Here is a 19570-nt window from a genome sequence, read left to right on the forward strand (position 1 = left end):
AAAGTTATTTCCATTAGCTTGTATTTCAAATTTTCAAAATATTTATATTTATCTTGCTGAGATTTAGCTGCCACATTGCTAATAGCAAGGTACTAACTTGTGAGAATTTCAAAATTCTATGGAAATATAGAATATTCGTAGTACTAAAATAGTCTACTTGCTTTTCCAATCTTTATTATTTTTTTAATTAGACTATATTTAATATTTGCTGCTTAAGTTTGTTTCCTTTTTTAAAAAAAAAACACCACCTAAGAATTAAGATCTTGATCTTGAACAATCATAAAATCTCTTGTCCAGGTTATTGATCCTGGAAGTTGGAACAAACATGTCTTGGACGAGTCAAAGCTGATCGAACTGGTTGAACTTTTTTTTTTCCTAACAATCGATCTCAAATAATATTTTGCTCCAAGCCCCAAAACGATTTGGGTGCTGAAACTATAACTCAACTTAATATTTTATCAGAAAAATCAACAGGCCTCACAAAGGACGGACAAAAGGTATGGCATTGGATGTTGTTTCGAGCTAAGCAAGTCTATGATTGTTCCACGAATTCATTGGTACCTCTACTTTCTTAAATGTGGCACGATGCCACATTCTTTATCCTTTCCTTTCTAAAACAGTTTGAGCAAGCAGCACTTTAGTCAAGCTAACAGAGAATTTTTTATTTTGAAACTGACAAAGGTAAAACAGGGAGCAAGTTTAGGGGAATATCAAATTAATAAAAGTTTAAACAAAGATATGAAACTCTTACCCTCTATTTTATTTTATATTAGTTGAACTAAAAACTCAACAATTTGCTTAAGAACAAACTTCTGCGTTGAACAGACGCAGAAAGAATAATCTCGATGAAGAAAGCTCTTCGTAAGAGAATGAGAAAAACTCAATTTCGTTCTAAGTTATAATTTACTGAAAGTTATCATGTTGGATTGGAAGGACTCATCATAGCGATCTTCCACAATTAATTTCAATGACACGTAGAACTCCTTACAGAATTTTCTGACACTAAAGCAAAGTTGGGTACGAATTCCATCTATCATCCTCTGTACATAACAGCTAGAAAAACATAGTAAAAAGAAAAAGAAAATCACGCTTAAAATATCACGAATCTATTGTTTTTTTATATATATTCGACAGAATTAAGTCGTGGAACAGGAAAAGAGAATGGGAATTTCCAGCCTAAATGGAAAGAAAAACCTATCACTCAGAGAAATTGTTCTGGTTAGGCTTATCTATCTACTAGGCAGAATCAAAACTTTGTAAGCTAAATGACATTTAAGAGGCGAGAAATTTGATGAAAAGATCTATCAGCCTGATATTTCAATTAGATCCTGTTTAAATGTGGCATATAGGAAACGATAAAATATATGATAAGACTACAAAATTTCGCCATCCGCAATAAAATTATCACTATGCCTCAAAAGGTACCTGCCATGGTTGTCAATTATATATGTAGCTTACATGCTTTTTGAACGTTATCCCATTCTCGTCAGCTGATCATTCAGTGCCATGGATTTCTCTTTTTTGTTCCTTTTGTTTTCAAACTGGTAGTTGAGCTGGATTTCTGCAAATCGACAACCATCAAGTAGTAATAGTTAAAAGAATGCCAGCAGTAATCTAGAAAGAAAGTCCGTGACGCTCAACCAAGTGAACAGCACTTAAAAGTGTACGTACTGTCTTTGATTTTTTGGTTTTTCCCCTGATTCTGTTCTTTGGAGGTTTCAACTTGTAGATTCTTACCATCCAATGGTGAGTGGTGAAGACCTAAAACGTTCATGTTGACATCAGGAACCAAATGAAATACTGTGCATACCGCAACTTATAAATAAAGCACAGCTGGTGGGAACTGAAGACTGCTTAACAAGTTACTCATTAAAATAAGATATTTCATTAGAACTAATAATGTTTCAAAAATACTTTATCGACTAAGACAAAATTAGATCTCACAACCTGGACTAGATGGAACTGTTACAAAGAAGCAAAAGATAAATAGTTGGGGAGAAAAACAAGTGAATCTTCAAAATTGATCACATGGATAATCCCTATTTTCCAATAGTACCTCTTTGTACAGGTCCACTCCCCTGTTTCGAAATAAAACCGTTCTGTTTTTTCTTTAGACTTTTATACAAAAAACAAAAGTTGGAAGAGAAGGGTGGTTATATAGTTAGTCTTTAATCCACCACTATTTCGACATGCTGGGAACTTCTTTTCCCTCTTCAATGAAGACATCAAGTAAAAGAGACAACAGGATGGATTTGTTCACCTCTTCCATTTTTTCATGAAAATCGTGTATTCTTAACAAACAAGTAACTCTACCAACAAAAATCACAGCTCCTCCACCTTCCCTCTCCGCCAAAAGAATTTATTGGATCTAATTGTAAAGTTAAATTTTCAATGAAAATGAAAGATCACCCTTTCCTCCTTGGAAGATTTTGTCATTTACCTCTTCAAAATGTGAAAGTTTAAAATATTTTTTCCCAATTTCTGTCTGCCTCACCCTATCAAATCCTTTACCATCTGTCTCCACGAACCTGCAGCCAAACAGACAAAAGAATAAGAATTATAACGTGAAAAAAAAAAATAGAAAAACCAAGAAAGAAACCATGCCATTCAACAAATTATCATGCGCTGCACTAAACACAATTACAAACCTGTAGTACGAGAGTTTGTACATGAGACAATTTAGCATTGTTTGAGTGGCCTGAGAATCAATGCGATACTGACCATCTCTCTTTACAAAGAAAAGGGAGAAAACAAATTATAAGTTAGAGAACCTTGTTGACGAACTAGTCCTCAAACAAGTCAAAACAGCATTAAGTTTCAGTGTCTTAAAAACATACAATAAGAAAATTATGGATTAATAAGTGCCTTAAAAAGTAATGAACACTTACCAAGTAATCTGGTTCCTTGATATGAGGAAATACACCACCTCCTATACGAACCATCCACAAGAACTTATTAATATCATCACTTGGGTACCCAACAAGACCTGCAGAGACAATAAACAAATCAGAGAATATTTTCAGTCGTAAGATGATTCAATAGAAGTATATATTGCTCCTACAATCAATTTCAAGAATGATAAATTTACGCATAACTTTTCCAAAACAAGAATTCACAGCATTGCCTATTGTACGAGCAGACTGCAATCCGCATAAAACGCAATAATTTGAGCTTAGTGCACTATGCCAACATTTCCTTTGTATTTCCTTTGCAGCATTAATACCAGCCAAAGAGGAACCCACATCAAAAGACACACTTTCTTCGGGCTTTCAATTTTCCAAAAGGCATTCAGTGAGTCTTTGACATCAACAAGGTAGTTGTCAGTTCCTCGAATAAGGGACTTGAACAAAGAAAGAACCATCTTTCAAAAAAATGCTCTCCACTAATAACAATCATCAATCCCCCCTACCAGATATCTTACAGATTTAATTCTCACTGTGACAGTTTTCAGAAAAGAATTTTTTCTCAAGCATGAAAATAAGAGATCATTTCACCAAAAGAAAAAAGAAAAAAAATAATAAAAAAATAGAAAAGGAGTGGGGGGGATATGAGATACTTTCTTCCACAGAAAAGGCCGGGAAAATATAATGGAAAGAGTCAAATTTCCAACCGAAGTGCAATCCAGAAAGAGGCAAATTTCTCAACATTTCATTTTCTTCTCCTGAAAGGGAAACATCTAGTGAGAATTCTGTTGATAATATGAAACTACAAAAGGGTCGCCAAAGGATTTATCCAGGAAAAAAAAACTTTTCAAATGAGTCGTGATGGAGGACGCCATAAGAACAAAAATGGCTAATATTTTTCCAGATCAGAGCTAAGAAAGATAATGATTCAAAAAGGCTGCCAAATGTTGTTTCTCTTGATTCAGAAAAGCTTTCAAGTTTTCTCTTGATCCAAGTTGCCCAGAGGAAGGCACAAATAAAGTTGAAAGTTTATGGATATAGCTCCAAAATTTCGATATGTTCCATCAACGACTTTTGGAACCCTACATTTTCTTAATTGATGCAAGAATAATGTGGTTAATTGGGTAATGTTCTAGGTAAATTTCTTTTTTACCTAATAAAACTCTATAAATAGGAGTACTCCCATATTGTATGAAAAAATTATTTTATCACTTGAAAATAATTGTACTAGGGATATTTGTGTAATCTTTCTACCCTTCTTTATTTCCTTTTTTGTCAAGGCCCATTATGGCTTAAATATATTTCATCCCTTGTATTCTTTTGAGAGAGAAAAATATACAAAGACTCGTGTCGTTGTTTTTTTCTCCTTGATTTAGGGCTTTTCACGTAAACAAGTGTTATTCTTTCTTCTTCTCCTTTATTAATTTGGGAAAATTACCTTTTTAGTCCCCAAGTTTTGATGAATATCTGCTTTTGGTCCTTGAGTTTTAAAAATGAACCTTTATAGTCCTCAGGTTTATAACAATAGACCCATTTGGTCCTCAAGTTTTGAAAATGTACCTTTTTAGTCCCTAAGTTTTAGAAAATAAGTTTATACGGTACTAAAATTATTTTATATTTGATTTTTTAAAAATAATTATATGATATTTAAAATTTTTAAAAATAATTTTAGAGAGGATATGATTTTTAGAAGTTATTCTTCTAATTTAAAATGTCAAATAATTATTTAAACTAAAAGTATAAAGTTATTTGAGGGTCCTTTTAAACCTATTTTTAGTCTAAAAAGGTACATTTTGAAAACTCGAGAATCAAATAAAACTATTCTTATAAACCTGGGGACTAAAAAGGTCTACTTTTAAGTCTCCCTAAAATGCAGATGGAGAAGGAACTCCTAGAACATCGCATGAATATCTCTCCGGCCAGCTAACAAACACCAAACTCCTAAAGGAAGTAAATCCAAACAAACCTTGCAAACTGATAACCCCAAAGAAGGTGATCTAGCCATCCAGGTTTCTCAGCCTTCCCACAGTGGATATAGTAGAAACTGCCCATTAATGGGGCCATCTTCCTAGCAAGCCTTAATGTGTTCACAGCCAAGTAAAATCTAACAGGTAAAGAACTTAATTTTTCTTGGTATCTTAATCCTCCATACCACATCAAAGAAAAACTCACTATCAGGAGAGGAATCCAACAGCACTCTAAACCCTAAACTCGAGGATTGTAGCTTTGAATGAGTTTGATAGAGACATCTTTCCTAGGTTTATGGTCGATAGAGATGCTTAGCCTTTTGGCAATGTTGGATTTTGTCTTAGATATACCTCTTTGATAATAATACTTTTGTTCAAGATGTAGGAGTTTTCTTTTAGGAGGGGTAGAATGAGAATGGGATTAATTGGGTAATATTCTAGATAAATTTCCTCCTTACTTTTAATAAAACTCTATAAATAGGAGTTTTCCCCATGTGTATGAAACAATTGTTATCACTCCAATAAAAGGGGAGCAAGATTGATTCTTGGAAGAAGGCTGCATCAATATTAAATAGTCCTTTGGTGGAAAACCCTTCTTTATTTTTATAAGACATCCTGAACTTATAAAATTTTGGTGTCCAATGGTGTTTTTTCCAAACAAACAAAATTATAACTTTTCATTGACGAAATGGGAAGAGGTTCATCCCAAAAGAACAAAAACACAGGAATATAGAAACTTAGGATCTGCAGATGCACCCAGATATCTCAACTAGGTTGATACATCTATAGCATCATCATCAAATCCCAATACAAGAGAGAACTCCTCTACATTATATTGTAACATGATTACATAGAAAAAATTATAGCATTCCAATTAAACAAATATTCTGAATAGAATAATTGTCAAAGAACGTCGATTGAGAACTCCATGACGGTGTTTTTCAAAGCTCAAGGTGCAATGAAGGGCAATAGCTTTTTGGGGCTTAAGTGCAAAAGAAAGCACGGTTTTTTTTATGTGAGACCATAGGGATGTTCAAAAAACCCAGTAACCTGACAAACTCCCACTACCCAACCCAAACTAGTTTTCCTTTTGGGTTGGGTTAGTTTTTTTTGTGGGGGTGTTGGGTTCAGTTGAAAATTTTAAACTTTTATTTTTTAGGTGGGATCTCAGGTTTTTTAATTTATTGGGTGGGTTGACCCGGCCAAACCCAACAATATATAATAAAAAGAAAACCTAATCTCGGTTTACTTCACACTTCACAATTTTTCTCCCTTCGATGTGCCTTCCCCTTTCTCCCACTTCACGATGTACGCGGCATCTCCATCATCTATTTGCCTAGGTGTCTCTGTCCCTTCAATTCGTCATCGTCGCCTTTCTCAGTTTGTTGTCGCCACACCTTCTTTCACCATCAACGTCTCTCTTACTTTGCCTCACAATTTCCATCTCAAATCCATAATTTTCATTTCTCCTCCTCACCATCTCATCTCCATCACACGTTGTTAGTTATTGGCTTCCCTCCTCAGTCCAACTGCATCTTATTTTTTACTTATGTCTTTTTCTATTTAGTTGTTACCTAGGAAGCACGAACACCGACACAACGATACGCCCAATTTCTAAAAGAGTAGGACAACATATTGGAGACACGTTATTTTTTTATATATATAATGTTTTTATAAAAACAATACTATTATTATAAAATAATGTTTTTATTAACTATCTAAAATACTATTTTTTTTTGTAGGTATTAGAAACAATTAATATTAGGTTTCCTTGTTTTCTTTATGAAAATGAAAGCATGAAAGAATATAAGGGTATACAAAAAAACAGCCCACCAAGTCCACCCACTAACAAAAAGGGAACCAAGTAAAATATTGTGAATAGTTACAAAAGTTCTTCAAAATCAAAGCCTAAAATGACACACAAAAAGTAATCAAGGACCCAATCTCACTAAGATCCCTCTCTCTCCCCCGAAACACCCATTCGTTCCTCACCCCAAATCTCCCAAATAACCGCACACACCCCGGCAAGCCATAAAAAACCCTCCTTTATCTCTGAAAAGGCAAAAGGAGGAGGAACTCCTTGATCGTCGCTCTGATGCTACGTAAACGAACAAAGCTAACACCAAACTCTTGAAGAAAGGAGCGCTCACACGGCCCTCACAAACTGGCAATCCCAGAAAAGATGATCAAGATCTTCCTCCGCCTTCCAACACAACATACGACAAAAAGGCCCGACAAGCAAAGTTTTTACCCTAACAAGCCTATCAACAGTGGTTCAAGTAACTCAACAAAGATTTGCAAGTAAAACCCTGCTAGGATTAAGGTTCCGACAGTTTTTTATTACCGGGTTTCAACAATACTTTCAAATGCTAATTATGACTAGGAAAATGGCTCTCCTCTCCCATCCCTTTTAAGGGTGTACATATGTTGGGTTGGGTCGGGTTGGAGGAAAATTATGGACCAATCCAAAGTATTCGGATTAGCAAAAGTTGAACCCTATCAGTTCAATACGCAAGGGTCGACCCAACCCAAAAATTCCAAGTTTAGTTGGTTTTTTTTTTTCATCTCCCCATAATTTAGACAAATTTTCTTATTGTTTTTCAACATGCAAGGTGAACAAATTGTCATTCAAGGTGCAAGGTGACATATATATGTTATACATTCAAAAGGAGGTTTATTTTTACATTTTAGGTTTATATACATATATATTATATACATAATCGGGTTGGATCGGTTAACCTGACTCCTTACTTGCACAACCTGGCTACCCGACTCTCTTTTTTTTTTCTCTAATTTTCTAAGTTAATCCAACCCAACACAAAATTTGACCCAACCCAACCTAACCCTTACGGTTTGAGTTGGGTAATCCGGGTTGGTGGAGTTACCGATTTTTCCGAACACCTCTACTCCCTTCCTTTCGTCCCCTAACCACACACCGGCCCCCTTTTCTCCTTCGACGTTTCTCATCCTTCTTCTTCGGTAAGTCCCCTAGAGCTTGTTTTTCTTGTCCATCCCTGTTCCAATGGCAGTCTAGTTTTGGTGAAAATTGAAGTAGAAAGATCCAAAGTAGTGAATACCCTTTACTGTATTTTGTTCGACAAAGAATACTTCCATATAGAAGACGTGGAAGCTAGGAAGATCTTGACACTATCAGAAACTCAATTAAGATGGTTCTTAAAGGAGATTTCAGAATTCTTGCGTGGCCCTGAGAATGGTTTTCTTCTTCGAAACGGTTTTGATGATTTTGGAAGTACAAGGCTCTTAAAATTTAGGTCAAAAGTAGGTTGGGTTATGAGGTGTGTAGCTTGGAACAGGAACAAAAAACTATCCATCCAGTCTCTTAAAATTTAGTAATGTTGGAAATTCTTTCACAAAATGTTGGAAAGATTCTTGATGAAGCACAATTATTCGATTTGGTATAGAAAACATCTTCAGACCTCCATAGAGGCAAGTTATGCTGAAAAGGTGATGCTTAATGGATCCTCTGTTCAAGAATTGGTAAAACAGATCATTTCTTCCCATGTTCTGACCTTAGAAATTTAAAGTGCAACTCAGCAATAGGTGATTAAAAATCCAAAAGTTTTAAAAGAAGACTTCAATAATCTATAGATTATTTCAAGATTATTTGCATTTGATGATTGGAAGGGAATTAGAAAAAAAACCTTGGAGGATCTTTTTCAATCAAAAATAATCATTTATCCATTGTTTGCAGAGAATGTTTTGATTAAATTGGCTGAAGGATCTCTAGAAGGGGTTCGTTGGAAAAGAAGAGATATGGCAAGTAATGGGTCCTTTTCATTAAAAGTTTGAAAAATGGAGCAAAAGAAAACATAGCAGACCATCAATTATTGAAGTCTATGGAGGATGGATTAAAATAAAAAACCTCCCTCTTGATTATTGGGGCAATCAGACGTTCAAAGTTATAGGAGATCATTTTGGATGTCTGGAAAATATCGCTTCTTAAACGCTTAACCTAGTAAATGTTTCCAAAACAAAGATTCAAGTAAAAAGAAACCAATGTGGTTTTGTACCAGCTACACTAGAAATAACAGACTTCAAACGAGCGAATTTTGCTTACACTTTGGTGATTTTGAACAAATTGAGCCTCCTCCATTAACCAAGGACCGTTTATCTTTAGAGGATGTTTCTAACTCTTTTGACTTGAAGAGATTAAACCAGGCTTCAAAAAATGAAGGAGTTGATGATTCATTCTTCTCATAAGGGGTGGAGAATATCTAAGATCAATCCAAAAATTTCTTTCATATACAAAGAATCCTTATGAAGCTTTGGAACTAGAAGCTCACCATAATTTAGCCTTGCTGGCGCCGAATACCTCCCCTGAAGCCACAATATTTTAAATTTGGACTCCAAGGAAAGCCATGTGAACAGAGTTGGATTCGAAGAGCCACACTTGAGGAGGAAAGAGAATAAGAACTTTAGTTTTGAAAAGAACAAGACAAAGAAAGTTGAAGAAGCACTTTTAATGAAGAAAGAGAAAATTTCGGCTCTGCCTTTTTTTACATCTGGAAAGTCTCCTAAACCAAACAGGCTAGACAGCAGCCCACTTTTTGGTGATCCTCTTCCCTTCAATCCTTTGAACAAAAAGTTAAGATCTGAAATTAATTCAGCTGATATTTTCCTAAAGAAAGACAATGTGGTTCCCTTTTCAACAGATGCTTCTCCTTTCAACCCTTCATCTTCAGTTTCCATTTCCTCTTCTTCTCATTATTCCTCAACAAAGTCAGGCTCCAGAGCAAATTTGAAAAGAAAGAAATCTTCAAAGATCTTCCCACATTACCTCAATCCCTTTCCGAAGTACTTTATCCGAAAAAAAAAATCAAAGAAGATAATGGTAAAATGTTCCTTAAAATCCCAAATTTAAAAAGATCAAGTACCCGATTTGCTTGTGGAAAATAGTGTCCATTCTCTTTCATCAGCTTATTCCAGCAGCTCCAAGCTGTTTTTAGAGCTAATCTAGATTTATTGGAAGTTAGCTGCACCCAAGTTCAAGTCCTAGCCCGTTCTTCTAAGTCAATTTCTCATCATCCTCACTCTACCTAGTTTAAGTACTCTGAGTTCTCTTTCTCATCTCCAAGGTAAAATTTATGAAAGGCTCTCAGAGCAAAACTCCTCTCAATCAATCCAACAAGGGTGAGCCTTTTTTCAACTCCCCTTTCAGCGTTGGCAGTGAGGAATTGGAACATTAGGATAGGTCAACCGAGCTTTAAAAGTCATAAACATTTTGAGCCTCTAGAAACAGATCTCAATGCCCTGTTTTAATGTGAGGAAGAGCCAAGATCCACAAATTTGCCTTCTACTACTCGTTCTTGTCCTCAGTCTTGCGAATACCAGATCATTTAAAATCAATAGTTGCTGATTGTGGAATTATTCTAATTTGATTCTTCAACATTTTAATGTAATCCTCCTCAATGTTAGACCAACTTCAGTATTTTTTAGTTTTCCATTCAAAAATGGGTGCCAAGTAAATCCTTCAAGCTGATGTTGAAATAGTGGAAGACTTTTTCAAGCAAAGGTAGTTTTGAAATAGTGACAAGGCAGTTTCGAGGCAGCCAGTTGCATCTGCTTGCAAGTTTTTAGTTTCAAATTAGTTCTTTATGAGAAAATTTTGCATTATGCTTTGTATTTAGATTTCTTCGGTTATGGTTTTTCTTAGCTTGATCTCTTCAGTTTGGAATCTGTTTTTTAGCTTTTGTTGTAGCTGTAGATTGAATTTTTCTCTTCTCTAGCTCTTAGTATAATACCCCTGTACTTTGAGCTTGAGGCTCTTTTATTAATAATAATTTAAGAGACTTGTCTCCATTTCAAAAAAAGGATTAAGGTTCCGACACAATCATTCCTTATCACCTTCCTAAAATAACAATCCTCAAGCAAGGAAAAAAGAGAGGCCACCTCCACTGTTTCCCTATTGGTCAAACCACGACAAAACCCAAAAGAAAAAGACAGTTCTCAAACCCCACCAAAAGATTAGAGATCATACAATTTTTTTAAGAGCATAAATTATAAAGATGCAAAAATAAAGAACAAAGGGAATACTCCCCCAACCACCGATCCTTCCAAAAAGTGTCCTTACCATTCCCCACGAAACAACATATAAACCGAGAGAAAGTAGGATTCTCAAAAGAAATATCTTTCCAAGGATTTTGGAATGATGGGCGCCATGTTTACGCACATGGATTTCGATGTGTGCCTATAACCTCTTTTGCAAAATCTTGATATTTTTTTTTTTTTTTTTTTTTGAATTTTAAAAGTTCCCCCGATTAGATGTGTGTTGTTCGGGAACAAGTACACCACACAAAACTTCCTCTTGTCATCAGTGTCACAAAGAGTTTATCAGTCTTCCACTAGAGGCAATCAACGTTGGCCTAGACGGCTGTTCTGATACCAATTTGATTTAAACCAAATTAGAGGATTTTATTAATGTTTAAAGTTATGAATACAAGAAAACCAGTTCTTTATTTATAGCAAACTAATCCTAATCCTAAATAATAAAAGAAACTAATCCTTATTCCTAATTAATAAAAGAAACTAATTCTAATCCCCATAAATAAAAGAAACTAATCCTCATCCTAATAAATAAAAGAAACTAATTCCAATCCTAATAGACTACGGATTTGACCATAATATCCTATTCCTACTACATCAGTATCAACGTCCATGCTTCTTAGTTAAGGTTGTAGTAGTATCTAATTCATGAATACTATACTACCAAGTCTTATGCCACAACCCATTTGTTGTTTTTGGAATATCCAATCATTTTATTATAAATTCCTCATTCTTTGTATCTTGATTTCTATCTCCTGATCCTCCACATTCCAAAATCTTGGAAAATGTATCACGGTCAATCAAATGTTTCAATTTCCCTTCACTATCACCCACAAGATTTCCTCATTTTTCTCCAAGACAAGCATTGCCTTCCTTGGTAGATGGAAGAAGGACATAGCATCCTTTGAAAGACGTGAAAGAAGAGGCTATTAGATAGAGTCAATCACCCTCCTATGATAAACAAAATTTCCTCCATCTCCCCAATTTTCTCCAAAATACAGTGTCTAAAGAAAACTTTTACATGGTCTGGTTATCATACAAGCCATCTGTAAATACAATCGAGGAAGAGCTAACGTGCAAAGGAAGGTGGTCCTTAATGTGTGAATGTCCAAACACGGAAAGTAAAACTCGTTCGTCATGGGCATCATAGTCAATCAATACATAGAACATCCCAATGAGTAGGCATAAAAAACCGGGGATAGGAAGTCACCTTATCTAATCTCCTTTATCTAAATGAAAAAGTCTCTTTTCATTTAAGAGATGAAAAGAGACTAATGCTCAATATACAAGGAGACCAAAGGTGTTCAAAGAAAGAGCAAATACAAAAACAATATAAGCAGTACGAGCTTACTTCAGGCTATTTTTAATCCATGGATAGACAGACAGAGGGCTAGCTAGATTTACTTCATCATAGCTTTGTCGAGGTCAAATTTAAAGCCTCCCTAAAACCAAAGCATTCTATCTTGATAATGTTGTTGGCAGAAATGCCTGCTTTGATCCCGCAGCAAAACCGTTAGTTTAGTAGAATGTGATACACTAAGGCTGCCAAACTAGTAGGCGAAGATTCTTAAGAAACACTTCCTTCTTTTGTATCATGCAATTTTTCGTGCAGTTTGGAACAAATACATAAACCATGCCTAAAAAATTATTTCCTTCCCAATATTTTTTCTTCAACCAACTCCCTCTTCAGACAACATCTCACATCCATGTAATCAGGCGAAAGAGTAGCAAGTTGGAAGAATGAAAAAGAATGGTGAGATTGGTGCCAAAAAGATCAAAGGAGGAGAAAATGGTTGGCAGGTGAAGGGAAAGAAATCATTCAAATAATTTCATTCGTCCATGAAATTTACCAAGAGAGAGGAAGAAGAAGAAGAAGAAAAGAAGCCCCCAATCCAAGAGAATCACACCAAACTTCTCCAACTGGACAAAAGTGTACCTAAGCTATAAGAATGAAAAAGAGGTCTTCGTCTGTAGAATTTTTCAATAAGACTAACAGGTGACGTTAAAGTCTCCTTCAATCAAACTCCAAGACAGTATCCTTGTAGGCTTTTAATTCCACCCACTAGAACTAGCTTCACAACAGTCCATAGATCCATCCAACAGTAGTAATCTAACCTTCATCACTTGGAACCATTTTTCAATATAAAGATATACCTCCTATTAACAATTCAACTAGTTTATTCCTGCTTTCATCCCAAAGAATTAATATAGCCCTGAATCTGCCCATTTCCACTTCATCCCCAGTCCCGAAAAAACTTAATAATTATTTAATTGATCTCATATCTACCTTTTCCATTTCAATTCTTGGAACAGCATGAACCATCACAGATTGACCTATTGGTTAAAAATGAGACAGTCTCAATAACTAAGTACGAGATCATGGATTCAATCCATAGTGGTCACCTACCTACGAATTAATTTTCTACGAGTTTCCTCGACACCTAAATGTTGTAAGGTCAAGCAGGTTATCCCATGAGATTAGACACTCACGATTATCAAAAGAAAAATTCTTGGAACAACGCAGTTTCTTAAAATATGGCTCAAAGACTTCTTAGTTTATCAAGCTATTAAAGTAAATTTAAATACATCTTTTGGCTGGTACTTTTAACAAATTCATAGCCATTGACTTCATTTTTTCAACTTTTATTGAAAAAAAAATCGAGATGTAGTTGATTATATCCAATGAAAAACTTTCTGAATTGACTGAAAAAACTTCCTTTAAAGTATAACCCCAAACAATAAGGTAAATGTGGATAACAAAAAATAAGAAATAGCATAGAACAGTCATGCATAAGGATGGCAACAGCACAAGCTAACCTCCAAAGACAACAAGCACATATTTTACATCCAGGGAGTTGAAAATTTCCCAGGCTGCCTTTTCAGGAGAAGACATAGCAGTACCAACAGTTGCAATATGGGTATTGTTCCAGGTGTTGTTGTCGACAATGACAGTGCGATTAGCCATAGCAGTAGTTTGATAGCCATAGTCCCACCATGACGCAACCTGGGGAACGTGTTTGAACAAGAAGCAACAACACCACAGAAAAATATTTACCGATGATATTTTATCCTCAAATTTCGTACGATTTTGGGAACATTAACCTCAGTGTTGGGAGATCAAAGCATGAAGGAACAATAGAATAAGTAGGAACTTACTTTATCATCAACCTCAGTGTTGTGGCTTAACCATGCATAAGCTTCTCTAAAGTCATCAAAAACATGGAGACCATCCCGGGAGTGAGAAGTTAAAACAATAGAAGGAGCCGAATAAGCTTCTGCTGCTGCCCAGACACAATGAACCTACAACACCCCGTAAACCAGAAAACCAAGTCAGTAAATAAATATTGTTGGAGAAACGGAGAGGAAAGCAAGCAGCAAGACAGATAGTAGCCTATTTTAAGTGCTATTAAAGAGCAAGTTTGGACTAAAAGAGCAAGTAAACTGTAAAGCCATAAATTTGAAACCATCATATATCTGCTCCCATTCAACTTCGATATTATTTTTCTTTTTTTTGGTATGAAGCGGCAGTGCTATCATTAATGTCAACCTAAAACAAAGGGTAAATAAAGATATCTTCAACTTACCACATAAAAGGCACCAAGCAAAACAAGTAAGAAGAGAGCAATAATAGAAGTCCCAAAAGGTAAAACTAGCAGCCTTTTACGAATTTGGGACTTGAGGGAAGGCTTCTCAACTGGTTCCTTTTCCTTCTTTCTGTTCTTTTTTGACGAGCGTTCTTTAACTGTATCTTCACTTTTTTCAGGCTTAACCACATCATGTTGTCCTACAACACCATCTGAGATGGTATCTCCCACCTTAATTGTTCGACCCAAGAACCACTATTAGTAACATTTCAACGGTCTTCTAAGAAGAAGAAGATAAGAGAACCAACATAGATAAAACCAACATCATGGAAATAAAATTTACTTCTTGTGCATCTGCTTCACCAGGCATCTGAAACTTAATAGAACGAGTAAAAACTTCAAAGGCTTGAGAAAGTGCAATTCCAGACATAATGCATGCTGCTGGAGCCAGTACAAGCATAAGACGCACCTGTAGTATCATCAAAAGGCATGTATGTAAAAAGGTAGATGATGTACATAAATGAGTAAATTTTTAATTTGGATACAAGAAAATGGTTCTCACCATAACTCCAGAGAAGTACACTGCTGTAGCAATGTAGAGGACTACAAATGAGCTAGCATCAGATAATGGCGAAAAGCATGCCTATCAAAGGTTACCTAGATAAGACTTCTGCTGATTGAAACGCATTTAAAAGAACATGTAGACTAGAAAAATACGTACAATAATACCGGCTGGAACCAGGAATGCCAAGACGTTGATGTCCATAAAGTAGGAAGGCCAAGTAGGTGGTTGATGCTCACTAACACTAGCAATTATCGGTATGTACTTGCTTGCATAAGTTCTGTTGATTGAAAGCAAAATAAATTAAATGACGAGTGTTTCAGGAAATAAAGATTGAAAATAAAATATTACACCATTTATGTAGGCTGTACGAAACACTTCCTCATGCCAACAATATCATTGGTAACTATTCCTTAAAATGCTAAAAGTTACATCCAAAAAAGGAGGGGAGAAAAGTAAAAAGAATATGTAGAAATGTTGAAGTGTTGAAGTGTTGAAGTGGAACATAAGTGCACAACTCATGTTCTACATCCCAGTAAATCAAGGATAGACGAAGACCATAATAATAAATGAAGTTATGTAGAATCAACTACGTTGAGATTACAAGAATAGCAGCCAAGAGATCATAGTATAAATTTGATTTTTTCTTTTTTTTTTTGTGAATGATCAAATCTCATCACTGTTACATATGATCCATTAAACTATCAGAAAATTCATTAATCCTTAAATATCATGATTCTGTGAGCTAGTTTCTTACGGATCTAAAAGACTCAAACTACGCCCACTCCACCCCTTGGTTGGGCTGGAAGCAACAAGAGCTACAAGAATCGCAATGACTGCACAGCAAACTGCCCTGAAGAATGGAAAAAAAATGAAGGTCGTCAATTACATAATCCTCGTGCCAAACCCTCAGCAGTGGGGTTTTAGGAGCTTGTTTTTCTATATGTGTGTTGGAGGAGGGGCTATATGAAGCTTACAGCCCAATAGATACTACAAGAGTGACAGCTACTTTAAACATTTTCTGGGAGAGAATTCCTTTGATATAATAAACAAGAGCCACCACATGGATAATGATGAAAACCTGAAAACAAAACCCGGGACAAACAAGGCATCAACAAAAAGGGACTAAAAAATTGCTGATATTATTACACACTTAAAAATATTGAGACAAGTGGAGGGAAAAAAACAAACAATAAACAAATAACTTCAACACAAAAAGCCATAAATTTTCTTCATTAAAGGTATCACAAATTAATTTCCATCAGTAATAACAAAAGAAAAAAGGGCAACGTGCAATTGAATCCTGCAGTAGTACAACTGGGCTAAAGGCAGTATGAAATCAATCTTGAGCACTAGCAAGAAAATTTGCCAAAAATAATTACTAGACATCATTAACCAAAGTACCATTACAACAATACTAACCAAAAATGATGCAAAATGCTCTGATGTCATCACTGCATTAAATCCAACCACGGGCACCAATGCAGCCAATAATGTTCCCAAGACAACCTGAATCGTGAGGATTATTTCAAGATAAGCTAATGAATCACACACAAGGTCAAATTTTTACAAGGAATGATATTTTTGCTTTTTTAGATATTCAATCTCTCAAATAATTTTTTTCATCAAGAAAAGACACTGCAAGTTAAGCCAGTTGACACTTACAAAAGGAGCATATGCAATGTACAATCGAGAAGAATAGCATCCAGTTACAATGCACAAAAGTGCATGCATCGGAATAAGATTAATAATGAACGTGTAACCTCCCCAAGAGCAAACCTGAATGGAGAACATGAAGAAATATATAAATAGAAGAAGCAGAAAAGACAAACATACACATGGGAATACAAAGAGGATAAATAAAAATAAAATTATAAAGTGATGAAGCACAAATAAAGGTATCAACAGAACCAGAATACAAGTCATACCATGTAGAAATATGCAATGGCATTTAAAGTGGCATAGAAAAGGGATCCCGTATTCAATGTCTGCATTTCATATGTAACCAATTCAGTGTATAATTTGTAGCACATAATAAAACAATGTAAGTCTCGTACGTCAATGAAACTTTGCTTCCTATTAAAATAATTAGTACTAACATAATAATAAGATTATGCTATTGAAAATTAAGCATCTAAGAAGCATCCTAGTATATATCCATTGACCAGTAACTCAATCTGACAACAGCAAAGCAATTGCTTTAGTAAACAATATTTGAGCACAATTAAACTAAGCATGCTACTGTCCTTGACAAATTTACATTTTTCTCATCAAACAAAATCTAACCTTTAAATAAAGATAGAAAGTGAAGATCAGAGCAAATATAGCTACAGCTTCATTGTCATAGCTGCCAGCCACAGACCGCGATATATACGACGGAACCTGTAAAAAAATGAAGCTGTAACTAAACTATATATATATACATTGGAAAGTTTCAAACAAGCACGCAATTCACAGTGACAAACACAATCTGGAGATGCATTCTGTCCACCATCCTACATGCATGATGCATGAAAGGGATTTGAGATTTACATTGGAACTTGGTTCAAACAAAAGCAATACAACCAATACAAAACATATATTCCATTATAAATAGAATGACAGAAGTTGGACATGGATCATACTATGTGGGGGTATAACTTATTAGCAATGAGGAGTAACCATTTCAACAAGAAACACTTCACTCTCAACACTCAGCATGCTAAGCCTAAGGCCATTACTGTTAACTGATTGGGTGTGCGAAATAAATGAATAAAAATTATATGACTATAGTTTAGAGAATAGGGAATTGTCAAAAGGTTGGTGATTGATGTCATTGCAATAACATTGTCGATTAAAAAGAGATCTATAAGTGTAGTTTCATAGTTCTACAAATATAGTGACGTGTAAATACCATAGCCAAAAGAGCAGCAGCTGTCAGTCCAGCACCAGGACCTTTAACTTCCTGATAAATAGCAAGGAAGAATTATTTCGACTAATCAAAGAGTAAAAAGAATACATTGAGAAAATATGGCACCTCCCAGGAATCCAAACCTTTGTCAACAGGTAAGTTGCCCATGAAGCAAAAGCAGAGAATATGGGTGCAGTGAAAACACAAACAGTTTCCACAGACAAAGGAATGTTCAAGGCATTTAATACCCTAACAAACAAAGAGAACTTTAGTCAGTATAGGCCACAGCATTAATAGAAAGGATTATCAATTTCTTCACCCCGTTAAGAAGAGGCATCCTAAGGAATCAATCAATATAAATTATCAAATACACACCGCCATAATGTGCCTGCAGTCAACGTGAGACCGGGATAAACAGTTCCACCAATTACTCGTCCTAGAGGATACCTAAAGAAGCACAAAAGCACTTTACAGCTGTTAGGGTAATAGAAATGGAAGTCCAACGCATGAAAACTTGGCTCTGAGAATTTTCTGCCCATCAATTATAAAAACCTACCAGGTTCGATCATCAAACCAGTTCCAAAATTCATAAATTCCCATCTTTGAAAGATACTGGAAAAGAAAACACAGAAATCATCTTCCAGTGCAGCAAGGATGTAATTTACAGACGTTGGCATGTAAGATTACAAAGCAAAGCTAACATGCTATGCCCATAACCCTTAGCCTTACAGTATAAAAATTCCGTATAAGCTCAGCAATGAAAAAGTCTCGGTACAAAATCAAACCTGTGTGACTCTGTAATTGAAATAAGGATCAAATTCGTGAATAACACTCTCATACTTTATCACCTGCAAATCATTGCACGAAACAATGTGACTAAGCGCTCATATTAATACATATGTTCAAAAGGTCAACCGAAAAAACAGACTCTGAACTCCTCTATCGTATAATCCAAAGAGACGGATGCAGCATTTGAACAACAATTTACAAGGAGCAGCAGAAACGGGGATCCTTAATCGAAACCATGGTTTGTATACCCAGGTTTGTGTAAAAATGAAGAGAGTCGTCAGATCAAGATGGAGATCGAAAAGCTTACAGAGAAAAGGCGAATTGAGAATGCGAGGACGCCGATCAAGATAAGAATGAAGAAGGATAGAACGTTTCCAAATGCGTCCCTTAGAGTTGATCCCTTGGAGGGAAGTGAAGCCGCCATGAACGGCCAGATAGAGGTTTGAGCTGAGAGTGTTTTTGTGAGAGGAGAAACCGCGAAAGGGAGTAGGTCGCAACTCAATTGGAAGAGAACCAGAGAGATACGGACGACTTTGCAAGCATGGGTTCTCAAGTCTAAGTTCCCAAAGTCCAACTCTCGAGGGAGGTTTTCTCTTTTCATTTTTCTTTTTTTCTTTTTTTCTTTTTTTCTTTTTTTCTTTTTTTCTTTTTTTCTTTTTTTCTTTTCTTTCTTTTCTTTCTTTTCTCTTTATCTCAATAAATGTTACAAAGATTTAAAACAAAAACCTAAAATTTGCATGAGAAAATGTATTCATTTTTCAATTATTATGTAGAAAACTCTGTTATTTTTATACAATTTCAACCTTCATTTA

At 35.4% G+C, this 19570-nt stretch overlaps 1 protein-coding gene across 1 annotated transcript; it reads right to left on the reverse strand.

Annotated features, from left to right (window-relative positions):
- Positions 1–1096: 1096 nt before the first annotated feature.
- LOC101210958 (dolichyl-diphosphooligosaccharide--protein glycosyltransferase subunit STT3A) lies at positions 1097–19340 on the reverse strand. The gene is made up of 23 exons (XM_031886955.1): positions 19066–19340; positions 18755–18817; positions 18526–18581; positions 18345–18416; positions 18113–18218; positions 17973–18023; positions 17366–17461; positions 17008–17067; positions 16745–16858; positions 16502–16588; positions 16057–16160; positions 15837–15932; positions 15239–15359; positions 15080–15160; positions 14861–14986; positions 14518–14748; positions 14090–14233; positions 13751–13937; positions 2889–2986; positions 2649–2728; positions 2441–2528; positions 1672–1761; positions 1097–1561 (listed from the first exon to the last, which is right to left on the reverse strand). The coding sequence occupies exons 1-23, from the start codon at positions 19180–19182 to the stop codon at positions 1499–1501; spliced, it is 2331 nt and encodes a 776-aa protein (XP_031742815.1). The 5' UTR covers positions 19183–19340; the 3' UTR covers positions 1097–1498.
- Between the last annotated feature and the right edge of the window lie 230 nt (positions 19341–19570).

This window comes from Cucumis sativus, chromosome 1, assembly GCF_000004075.3.
Source record: "Cucumis sativus cultivar 9930 chromosome 1, Cucumber_9930_V3, whole genome shotgun sequence".
Taxonomy (NCBI): Eukaryota; Viridiplantae; Streptophyta; class Magnoliopsida; order Cucurbitales; family Cucurbitaceae; genus Cucumis; species Cucumis sativus.

Bases quoted from the DNA above. Each gene is read 5' to 3' on its own strand.
- LOC101210958 (XM_031886955.1), bottom strand. From the start codon at position 19,182: ATGGCGGCTTCACTTCCCTCCAAGGGATCAACTCTAAGGGACGCATTT. The intron at 17,462-17,972 runs GTATTTACACGT...ATTTTTTTACAG, and splicing joins CTGCTGCTCTTTTGGCTATG to GTTCCGTCGTATATATCGCG. The intron at 15,933-16,056 runs GTAAGCTTCATA...TCCATTCTTCAG, and splicing joins CTTGTAGTATCTATTGGGCT to GGCAGTTTGCTGTGCAGTCA.